Raw genomic sequence first — 11,864 nt, forward strand, 5'->3', positions numbered from 1 at the left:
CCCGGCGTGAGTTTTAAGCCACTGGGTCCGGGACATGAACCGCGGTCGACTACGTGGGAGTCCAGCGACATAGTCATTACGCTAACTGCTGGTTCCCAAAGCTTTTAAAATTTTGTTAACTGGTATTTTTGACATCATTCTTATAAATTTTTTTATCTAAAAAGTTTACATTCCTGTAATGTTAGTTGATGAAAATGATCATAATTTATCTAGAATAAATACATAGTCAATATATACTTTGTGTATTAATTTTGTAGAAGAAATTTTAGACAGTAAGACTGTCTAAAATAAGCACCGATATTTAATAAATCATTTATTGGATAACTTGTCAGCTTATTTGGGTTGAACAAAGGTATATTCTGCTCTGAGGAAAACGAATGAAGTTTTTTTTTTTTTTTTTTTTTTGGAGAGTTTTGTTTTTTTTTTTTGCTATAGGGTACGTGCGCTTGCCAGAAAGACAGAGACAAAGAGACAGAAAGGAAATAACCTCCAAAGGGGATGGCCACGCCACACTCCCTTCTCCTCCATTCTCCTCTCAGGATCTTGGGCATGTACGCACACACACCCGGCATGAGTTAAAAGCCACCAGGTCCAGGACTTGAACAGCAGTCGACTACATGGGAGTCCAGTGACATGGCCATCACGCTAACCGCTGGTTCCCCTTAATGAAGTTTTAATTAAAACTGTTCTTGACATTGAAATGCCTTGTTTTGAAACATATTTTCTCCTCATTTTCTGTTAATTCTGCAGAGAACTGGAACACAATAACCTTACACGAGTCAACAAGGGTTGGCTGTATGGCTTACGAATGTTACAACAGCTCTATGTGAGCCAGAATGCTATTGAGCGGATCAGCCCTGATGCTTGGGAGTTTTGCCAAAGACTATCTGAACTGTAAGTGTTGATGGCATTTTATTGGATTTTGGGAGACTAGAGCATAGCCAGTAGAAAGATTTAACATCCTCCTTTACTAGAAGTTTGTTGAAAACTCTAAATTTATCATGTTGAACCAAAACACGGTGAATTGCTGACCTTCTCTGGTTCCCTTTTTTTCAGTGACTTGTCCTATAACCAGTTGACCCGCCTGGATGAATCTGCCTTTGTGGGTTTGAGTTTACTGGAGAAATTGAATTTAGGAGACAACAGAGTTACTCACATCGCCGATGGTGTGTTTAGGTATCTTTCCAGTCTTCAGACTCTGTAAGTAAATCTGTCCTTTTTTGAGGGATGAAGGGTGCTAATTTTTTAAATGCAATAAAGCAAATTAATTAAATCAGTCTGTACATTTTCTTGTGCTGATATGTTGTGGCTTTTCTGTCCTATGCCTCAGGATAGGACAATCTTATGCTCATAAATAAATGAGCAATCTTTGTGCCCATAAATAAATCTCAAGTCTGTAGTATAGTAGGCTGTCTAGTTTGTATTTTTTTAAAGATATTTTTATTTATTTATTTATTTATTTATTTATTTTCTAGGTTTTTGTCATAGGGCTCATGTGCTTACCAGAGACACACACACAGAAAGAGGGGAGGTGAGAAATATTCCTCAGAAGGGATGACCATGCCGCAATCCCTTCTCCATTCTCTTCTCGAGATTTTGGGCACGCACACACATGGTGCCCAGGGTAATTTTCAAGCCCATGTGTCTGGTACTTGAACCACAGTTGGTTGTATGAGAGTCCAGCACTTTAACAACTACACCACCTGCTGGCCCCTCAATTTGTATTTTAATTCCGAGTTAATAACCTGAACAGTAAAGCCTCTCTTACTGTTCCAGTTGCTATGAAATAACACAATTGCTAGTGTCAAGAATACAGTCATTTTCTTGTTCCTCTTATCTCTTCAATGCACTGGATCTAATAGTTCTCATTCAAAAGAATGCAGGAAGGCCAGCAGGTGACATGGTGGTTAAGGTGCTAGACTCCCACATTACTGACTGTGGTTCAAATCCCAAACCTGGAGATTTGATTTCTCTCTCTCTCACTCTCAGTTTCTCTCTGGAAAAATAAAAAAAGAATAACAAGTAAAGTTTAAAAATAAAATAATTTAAAAAAATACTGCCCTAGGAAAATAAAATACTAAAAAAGAAAAAAAAATAGAAAAAGGAGAACACTCGGCATATGTATGTGCATGTCCAAAATCGCAGAAAGAGAACTGGAGAAGGGATTGCAGCATGGCCATCTCTCTTGGGGGTAAAGGGTAATTTCTTATCTCCCACACCCAACCCCATCTCTCTGTTTTTCCCAGTGAGTGCACATGCCTTACAACAAACTGAAAAAACAAAGCAGAAAAAAACCAAAACAAAAACAAAAAAAGACTTAGGATGTGTAGTGCTAGCAGCTCTGGCTGCTAGTTTGCTACATGACTAACACTTAGTATCTAGTATGTGCAAGGTGCTTTCAGATAGTAGGATGTTATTGTTCTTTTCCATTATAGAAGGCTGAGATTCAAAGAGGTTAAAATAATTGGGCTCAAAGACACATAGCTTTGTAAATGTTTGGACCAGTACTAGAATCTAGATCTGTTTGATAAATTTTTATCATACTAATAGATGAGCAAAATCACTTAATATTCCCTGGCATCATTTTCTTTGTCTCTTTGTCCAGTGAAGGGAGGACATAGGATTAGATAGTTGATAAAGGTTATTTCAACTCTTTAAATTCTGTGGTTCTATAAATTGAATGTTTAACTGATTATAGAATGTAGTTATATTGAGTGAAGCGGTATTTTAATGAAATGTAGTACTCAAACAGAGCAGAATAAAAGGAAACAAAGAATGATTAGAATTTGTAGATTCTTTTTCTTTTTTTTTTTTCTAGAGGGTTCATGTGCTTGCCAGAGATAGGGAGAACTCTCCCTTCAGTGGGGAGTGGTCATGCTACAATCCTTTTCTCTATTTCTTTTTCCTGTTAGGATTTCGGATATACATGCACATGTGCCTGGTGTGTTTTCAAGCACTTGGTGCCAGGATTCAAACCCTGCAGGCAACCATGTGGGATCCAGCTCCGTTAACCATTAGGCCATGGGGCTATCCTCTTGATTTTTAAGTTTTCTGAATGAGGACTTTGGTCATCAGGTTCAGAGTTCATAAGTAGTTTCAGAAAAGAGGCAGACTGCCAACTTTGAGAAGAAAAGCATGATAATTTTACAAAGGTGAATATACATGCACAAGCATGTATTTGACTTTTTGTGTGTAGGCATAATCACTTAAAAATTACTATAGGGTGCATATGCTCACGAGAGAGAGAGAGAGAAAGAGAGAGAGAGAGAGAATGAGAATGAGAATGAGAGCATCTGTCAGGAGATGGCTGCACTGCCGTCCCTTCTCCATCCTCCCCTTGCGATTTCAGGCACACATGTACACACTCCAGTGTGTTTTTCAAGCCTCTGGTCCGGCCCTCCAACTGCACAGCCTGCCATGTGGAATCTAGTGCCTTAATCTCTCTCCCATCTGCTTGTCCTATTTGATATTTTTAAACTTCCTTCAGATTTAGTCTTAAAAAATAAGTGATTTATTTCTTTTTTCTCTTTTTTGTACATTATCAGAGGTGAAACTAGATCAGTGCAAACTGAGAAAAGTAAGTCAGATGCCACTGTAGTCTTTTAGCAGTTCACGAGAGGGCAAAGAAGTTTTCTAAGTATGTATGGTTTATGACTTTTTTCCTTTGTTCTTTTTAACTGTGAGAAAAAGTACTCCCGAGTGGGACACGGTCATAACACAATCCCTTTCCTCGTTTCTTCATCCCATCAGAATTTTTGGCACGCACACAGATGCACCTGGTATATTTTTCAAGCCACTAGATCTGGAGCTTAAATCACATGGCTATGTGGAACCTGGCTCCCTACACACAGGGTTCAACCACTGTGCTATGGTTTACCCTACTTTTAACATTTTTATTATTATTATATACTTACAGAATTAAAGTTTAGGAAAGCAATTTCAATTGCAGAGGGAAATGGTTGCCATTTTCTTTCCCTCAGTTTGGTGAATGATTTCTGTTTACTCTGTTGTGGCAGAGGGGGAACATCCTGAAGAGTTGAGCCATTGGTTGTTTTAGTGTTTATTCCTTAGTAAAATAAAATGAGCTTTGTTAGTTTTTCACCTCAAGTAAAGAGAACTAAGGGAGAAGAGGGATGGATCTCCTATGTCCTTACTGTTAATCACGCATCTTTACATGTCTTATAAAGCAGAAAACTTGAGCTTAATTTCATTATGAGATGGCTTAAGGAAGCAAAAGTGAGTAAATATTTTTGACTGATATTTCTTCCATCAGCACATGGTTGGTGCAATTGTATTTCCCTCTGGGACTGAAACAGTGGATTTTAAAGGATTCACACTTTTCCTTCCAAAGAAAATACAGTGACTACTCTAACACATGGATTTATCCATTCTTGCTTCTTAGGGGACATGTTTAATAGCTCTTGAACTATGACGCTCTCTGTATTGATATTATTCTTTGTCAGCCATTTTAAGTTTTAGGGCCCAGAGAAAGGCTTGCGTCACCAAGAAATCCTATTAGTCTGAAATCAGATATAGTAAGCTATCGCCACTGTATCCTCCTGATTTTTGTGGGATCTTGTCAATAATTTTTAATATATACAATTAGGATGGTCACGCCACATTCCTTCTTCTCCACTTCTCCTTCCTTTCAGGATTTGGGGCATATACACACACATGCCCAGCCACCAGATTAAAAATTCAAACCATGCAGTCAGCCATGACCTTCTTAACCACGATGCCACTGGCTGGTCTCATGAATAGCTATTAAAATAAAGATAAAAATTACCCATGTAGCCTTTCACTGCCATGCTAGGATTCTACCCCATAGTGTGATAGTCTTGTTAACTAACCTAATAAGTGTTACCCTGACATTTTTTCTAGAGACTTAAGAAACAATGAAATTTCATGGGCCATAGAAGACGCTAATGAGGCCTTTGCTGGACTCACAAGTCTCACCAAACTGTATGTACTTATAGTAATAATATTTCTGTATGTCTATAAACATGTATTTATAAGGACCAGTTGTAAACGAGATTGGATTAGGTTTATTTGATATGGCTAGAAAGTGAGTCTTTAGACTCATCTATTAAAGGAAGGAGGTTTATCAAGTGGCTTTGTTGTTCTCTGGGATTTTGTTGTTGTTATGAGGGGGGAGGTGTTGTGGCATGGCCACCTCCACAAGAGAACATTATTTATTTATTTATTTTTAGAGAGGTTTTCGCTATAGGGTGCGTGCGCTTGCCAGACAGACAGAGAGAGACAGAGAGACAGAAAGCGAGAAATCACCCCTCCAGGGGGGATGGTCATGCCGCAATTCTCTTCTCCATTCTCCTCTCGGGATCTTGGGCACACACGCACACGCGCCTGGCGTGAGTTTTAAGCCACCGGGTCCGGGACGTGAACCGCGGTCGACTATGTGGGAGCCCAGAGACATAGCCATTACGCTAACTGCTGGTTCCCCACAAGAGAACATTATTGAGAGGGCATTCCTACGGTCAATGAAAGAGAAGTTATTTATGAAATAGAATTTCTCTTCAAGTAAAACGTATGTACCAGAAACTAGAATTTAACTGGTAATCTGTTTCTGTGAGATTTATTGGTAACTTAGCAGAAGGATTTTAGATCTCACACGAGAACAGTTTTTTTCAAGGGTTCGTGCTTGTATTTTTTTGACCTGATCTTTTGCTAAGAAGGGAGAAATGGGGAATATAATCCAGTATATGAAAAATACTAGTTTATCAGTGGTCAGCATGATTGTTCAGTGGTACTTCCTTGGACTCTAACATCTTAATAGAACCCTTTATTATATGCTTTGTATTGTTTAATAGTAAAATGTCATGTGAGTTTAAGCCACCAGGTCTGGGACGTGAACCGCGGTCGACTACATGGGAGTCCAGTGACATAGCCATTACGCTAGCTGCTGGTCCCAAAATGTCATAATTTTGTTTAACATGCATGTCCTCATCAGATTGTACATTAAATGTGTATAGTTCATTGTTTATCAGTTACATCTCAGAGCTGGTAACAATTTTTAAAAAATGCTTGTTAAGTTTACTTTCACCTTTTATAGGTAAATGTTTAATGAATTTAATTTTGTTAGTGGAAAGCTTTATTTGAAAGGTCTGTTTGCATTTCAGAATCCTACAAGGAAACCAGATTAAGTCAATTACAAAGAAAGCATTCATTGGTCTTGAGTCTCTTGAGCATCTGTGAGTATTTTGCATATACTTTTCTTACTTTGTAAATAATTTTTGTTATTAGCAGAGATTTTCACAACCATTCAAAGTGTTCATAAAATTTAATTGTATAAATGGTGACTGTTATGTTCTATTTCTCTTCATTTCAGAGATTTAAACAACAATGCTATAATGTCTATCCAGGAAAATGCTTTTTCTCAGACTCACTTAAAAGAACTGTAAGTAACTTAAGTTTTTTTTTTTTTCAAGTTACCAGTTAGATTGTTATCTATGCTTATTGTGCTTAAAAATGTGACAGAGGTGAACCAAATGTTTCCAAATGCACACATAGTTCAGGCAGGAAACAAGAAAGTGCTAATACTCAGTTTACTGGATGTAATTTTAAAATAACCCAACATTGAAAAGCCTAGATTATGTAGCATCGAGATGTTCAGTTTCGCCTTGCCAGTGCTTATAATTAGGAGACCTTACCTCTGCTCTTTGGGATTTTTTTTTTTTTTCCATTAAAAGAAATTTTTTTTTCACTTTATCACTGTACATCTTAACAGCATACAAAATGCATTTTTGTGCCTTGATACACTATATATCAGTTGAAAGATATCTTACCATTATTATCAGCAGACAATTTTCCATTTTTGTGTGTTAAATGTTTTTGCTTCCCCCCCTTAGATTCCCTTCTTCCTTTCCCATTGCCCACCTTTCTCCTGCATTGTCTTTAGTTTGCTATTATTATTATGTAAATGTCAAGAAAAGCAGTTTTAGCTTTAATTAATCAAAATTTAAGAGAGTTAGGGAAATTTGTTCAAGACTCACAGTTTTGATATTAAAAACTCAAAAACCAAATATGAACAGAGCTATAATCTAGTAACAATTGCACTATAATTTTCCTCTGAAACATTTTTTTCTCTCTCCATTCTCCCTTTTACCAAAGAGAAGCATAAACTAACTTATTTGCAAAAAAATATATAAGTTTATTCTCAATTTGGTCTGTTATTTGTACAAAGCCCCATAAAAATACTACTTGATTTAGTTGACTTTTGTGGAACCTTTTTTTATGGAAGTTCAGATTAGAGTCTTTAAAAAACCTCCCAAGGCTACTGAGCCAAATTGGGAATTCACTATCTGCCTGTGTCTTTAAGAGCGAATCTGTACTGGGAAGTTTTTGATCCTGTCAGGAAGTGACGTTCTTTACTTACCTGCCAGGCAGAACTGTTTATGGTACTAGAAAACCTTTGTAGGAGCTTCTTTTGGCTTTCTTGAGATCTACCTTAGTTCCTTTGCTTTCTGGTCGTAACTTCAGATGTGACATTCTGGTCAAAAAGCTCTGGCAATAACCAGTGTTACCAGTTTCTGATGAAAGGCAACAGGTATTATTGAACTAGTACAAATTAACCATACTGCCACAAAATAAGAATTCTCACTTTCCAATTCCAGAGGGGTCAGGAAGTAAGAAAAGTTTATGTTCCAATTCCGTTTTCTTAAAAAAAATTTTTTAAACAAATTGCTGAAGCTATCTATCAATGCTCAAAAGAAAACAAAATCCTTAAATTTGGAAAACAAAATCTGTAATATATTAGTTAAAGATCATAAAATTTTATTTTACCAGTTCAGTCTCATTCAATTAATCTCTGTTCTGTTGAGTTTGCAGTGTACTGTGGTTTGATCTTTCTATTATAAATCCTGGAAGTTTAGAAATACGATGTCAAAGTTATCAAAAACCTATATATGACAGTACTTATCAGAATCTTTTTCATTAATTTCCTTTTAAAAGCCGCTTTTTGGATTGTAGCCTACCAGAAAATGTTTTAGAAAGAGCTGTGGACAATGAAACTTAAAATGGCCATGGTTTGAAATCTGATTTTACCATAACCCAGAATTGACAAATTTGATCATTGCTGTGACAAACTACATTAGAACTGTTTAGCATTACAAGTATGACTAATAACATACATAACAGATATTTAAGAATTTCATACAATTTTGGAACACTCATTGACACAGATTTCTATACATACAGAGCTAAAGCCCATTTCATATTTGACAGTGTTTCTCATATAATTTTAACATGTCATAAAAGTCTAATATGTCTTTTATTTTTTTTTTTAGTTGTGGCAGTACCCAGCACTTTTTCTTTTTAGCAGAAATACATGAAAAGTAAATATATTTTTAAAAGGAAAGCAACAAATTTGACCCGAAACTCAAAAATGTATGACTCAAGCTCCTTGGATTTTATATATATTCTGCTATTCTTTTTTGTTTGTTTGTTTGTTTCAGCTCCCTGTGTTCCTTTTTGGACTAGCAAAAACATGTGTTCCCAATTCTTACCTTTTGGGTGGATTGCAATTAGGGTATTATATGATTTTGTTTTTTAGTTTCTGAGAGGTGATATAGCACTTTCAGTATAATTGCTATAGTGGATATATTTAATCTTGTTCAAACTACTAAAGTGCTCAGAAACTGTTTTAAGTAGAAAAAAATTTCATTTTACACTCTTTAAAAATTGCTCTTTCTGATGTAGAGATTTCCTTAGGGGAGGGGAGGTTAAGTGGGCATTGGTATTAATTCTTTTTTTGGAGAGGTTTTTGCTATAGGATGCATGCGCTCGCCAGAGAGACAGAGAGAGACAGAGAGACAGAAAGCGAAAAATCACCTCCCAGGGAGATGGCCACACCACAATCCCTTCTCCTCCATTCTCCTCCATTCTCCTCTCGGGATCTTGGGCATGCACGCACACGTGCCTGGCTTGAGTTTAAGCCTCCGGGTCTGGGACTCAAACTGCAGTCGACTACATGAGAGTCCAGTGACATAGCCATTACGCTAACTGCTGGTCCCCCAAATTTTGAGAAATCAGTTTGATATGCAGCTAGGGGTAACAACCATTGGCCTATAGCATAATCATTATTTTACCTTGCCTGGATGCTATTGAAAAGATGGTCTGTGGACCAAAACTGATTCATGGCAAGATGAGGACAGAAACTGAGAGTAAGGATTTAGAAACTTGTAGAACAATTTAACACTATTGTGACACTTCTATTGTAGTTTATGAAAGTGTTCTGTGGTGGATTGGAAATTTAAAAAACTCATTCTTACCGCAGATAGTTTGAGATACCTTAGGAATGTATAAGTTTTCAATTTTCCTATGCTCAAATCCTTGCTCCATTTCTTGTAACTATATGACAGCAGGGAAATAGTTTAGCCTAGACTCAGTTTCTCTTCTTAAAATGGGAATAGCACCTCCCTTAGGTTTATATGAAGATAACTTATTTACCCAAATATTTATTCATCATCTGCTGTGAACAAGACAAAGCTTCTGACCTTATCACATATTAATAGTGAATTTTTAAAGAAGGTAATAAATCAATAGATGTATAACATCTTATCAGGTAATGAGTGTTCTGACGAAAAATAAAACTAGGTCAAAGGTAGGGAACGTGACAAGGATTACTATTTTAAATAAAGTAACAAGGGAAGGCAAAAACCTAATTAAAAAAAGAGAAGACTCTCTTGAAGATACAGCATTTGAACTGGGACCTTAATGAAATAAAATGGCAAGCCATAGGCATACTGGGTGAGGGGCTCTCCAGGCACAGAGCAGAGCATGTGAAATGCAGTCTGAGTTAAGCAGGAACCAGATCATGTGGGGTCTTAGAGGCCATGAGGAAGTAAGACCCCCTCCCCACTGTATTTGGAAACTTGGAGGGTAACAACAGATATTTTAGAATTAGGGAAATCATTATTAATTACTCTCTGTCAGATTTTAGTTTTTGCTGTAGAGTACATATGCTTGCCAAAGAGAGAGAGAGAGAGAGAGAGAAATCACCGCCTGGGGGTGGCCATGCTATGGTTCCTTCTCCAGTCTCCTCTTGGGGTTTTGGGCATGCATGCACATGTGCCCAGTATGAATTTTAAGCCTCTGGGATGAGGACTTAGACCATGCAGCCATCTGTATGGGATCCAGCACCTTAACCTCCACACCACCTGCTGGCCAATTCTTTGTTTGATTCTTTTTTGTTTTTATTTTTTTAATAGTTTTTGCCTCAGGGTATTTGTGCTTGCCAGAGAGAGAGAGAGAGAGAGAGAGAAAGAAATCACCACCACTACCCCCCCCCCCAGGAGAATAGCCATATCGTAGTCCCTTTTCCATTTTCCACTTAGGATTTTGGGCATGCACACAACGCATGCCTGGTGTGATTCTCAAACCTCTGGATCCAGGACTTGAACCACAAAATTGGCTATATGGGATCCAGCTCACCCAACCTCCATGCCACCTTCTGGCCCCTCTGTCAGAGTCTTTTCTTTCTTTTTTTTTTTTTTATTACAGAATTATTAATTAATTTATTATTATTTTTTAATTTGACCAGAGAGGGAGAGAGGGTAAGTGAGAAAGCAAGCCGCCAGGTCTGGGACTCAACCTGTGTCCAGCCACATGGGAGTTCAGAACTTTAAACACCACACCAGATGACCCCCCATCAGATTCTTATGTTTGTGGTTGGTCACTTTGACAAAGATACCTTGTTTGATCAAACCTTAGTCAGGTTCCTTAACCACCTTCTAGGACTGTCTGTGTACTTTCTTAAAAAATCTAGTGTTTTTTTGCTATAGAGCTTGTATGCTCGCCTGAGAGAGAGACAGAAAGCGAGAAATTGCACCCCCCCTCCCCCCAGTGGGAATGGTCATACCGCAATCCCTTCTCCATTCTCCTCTCGGGATATTGGGCATGCTCGCGCATGCATAGGCTCCTGGTGTGAGTTTTAAGCCCTGGGTCCAGGAATCAAACCATGGTCAACTATGTGAGAGTCCAGTGATGTAACCATTACATCATCTGCTGGTCCCACAAAATCTAGTTTTAACAAGAATCTTTTGACTTCTATGTCTGGTCATCCTTATATCTGATCAGGTTCTTCATTCTACACCATTCCCCAGGTGATGTCTGATCAGCCTGATCTTCCTTCAGCAAGAATCATTTTAATTTGATTCTACTCTCACTTCTGATCTTATTTCTTAGAAATTTTCTATCCATTGGCCCCCATGTTGGTTATAAATTCCCACTTGCTATGCTGTATTGGCCCAGTCTCCCTAACACTACACAATCCCATTGTGATGGTCCCTATACCTTTCTCAGTGGTCTTGAATAAAGTTTGCTTTACCATATTTTAACAAATATCATTGAATAGTTTTGTTTTTTTTTTAAATTAGAGGTTTTTGCTATAGGATGTGTGCACTCGCCAGAGAGACAGAAAGAGAGAAATCACCCTCCAGGGGGGATGGCCACACTGCAATCCCTTCTCCTCCGTTCTCCTCTCGGGATCTTGGGCATGCATGCACACGCGTCTGGTGTGAGTTTTAAGCCACTGGGTGCGGGACGCGAACCGCAGTTGGCTACATGGGAGTCCAGCGACATAGCCATTACGCTAACTGCTGGTCCCGAATAGGTTTTTTTAAAAAACACTTATGATGCTGAGATGGATAGGATCAGATTAATCATTTTCATCATTGGACCCCTAGACCTCTCATTCAGGATCCCAAGTGTACACTTTTGAGTCTTTGTACTTCACTTATGACTGATTGATCAGGGATCCAGTGGTGAGTCAGCTTCATGAACCATTACTCTGGACAAATGTCCGTTGAAGCTGGTAAGGAAAGGTTGTGATTTTTTTTTTTTTTTTT

General features: G+C 37.9%; 1 protein-coding gene across 3 annotated transcripts in view; it reads left to right on the forward strand.

Moving 5' to 3' along the window:
* LRIG2 (leucine rich repeats and immunoglobulin like domains 2) overlaps window positions 1-11,864 on the forward strand; it is a 67,569-nt gene that overhangs the window by 30,020 nt on the left and 25,685 nt on the right. For all 3 annotated transcript variants that reach the window (XM_006149613.3, XM_006149614.3, XM_027772311.1), the window contains exons 8-12: window positions 751-894; window positions 1,057-1,200; window positions 4,882-4,962; window positions 6,138-6,209; window positions 6,347-6,415. In XM_006149613.3, coding sequence (XP_006149675.1) covers window positions 751-894; window positions 1,057-1,200; window positions 4,882-4,962; window positions 6,138-6,209; window positions 6,347-6,415 — 510 coding nt within the window. The remainder of the gene's footprint in view (window positions 1-750; window positions 895-1,056; window positions 1,201-4,881; window positions 4,963-6,137; window positions 6,210-6,346; window positions 6,416-11,864) is intronic.

Source organism: Tupaia chinensis, unplaced genomic scaffold (genome assembly GCF_000334495.1).
Source record: "Tupaia chinensis unplaced genomic scaffold, TupChi_1.0 Scaffold000270_2, whole genome shotgun sequence".
Taxonomy (NCBI): domain Eukaryota; kingdom Metazoa; phylum Chordata; class Mammalia; order Scandentia; family Tupaiidae; genus Tupaia; species Tupaia belangeri.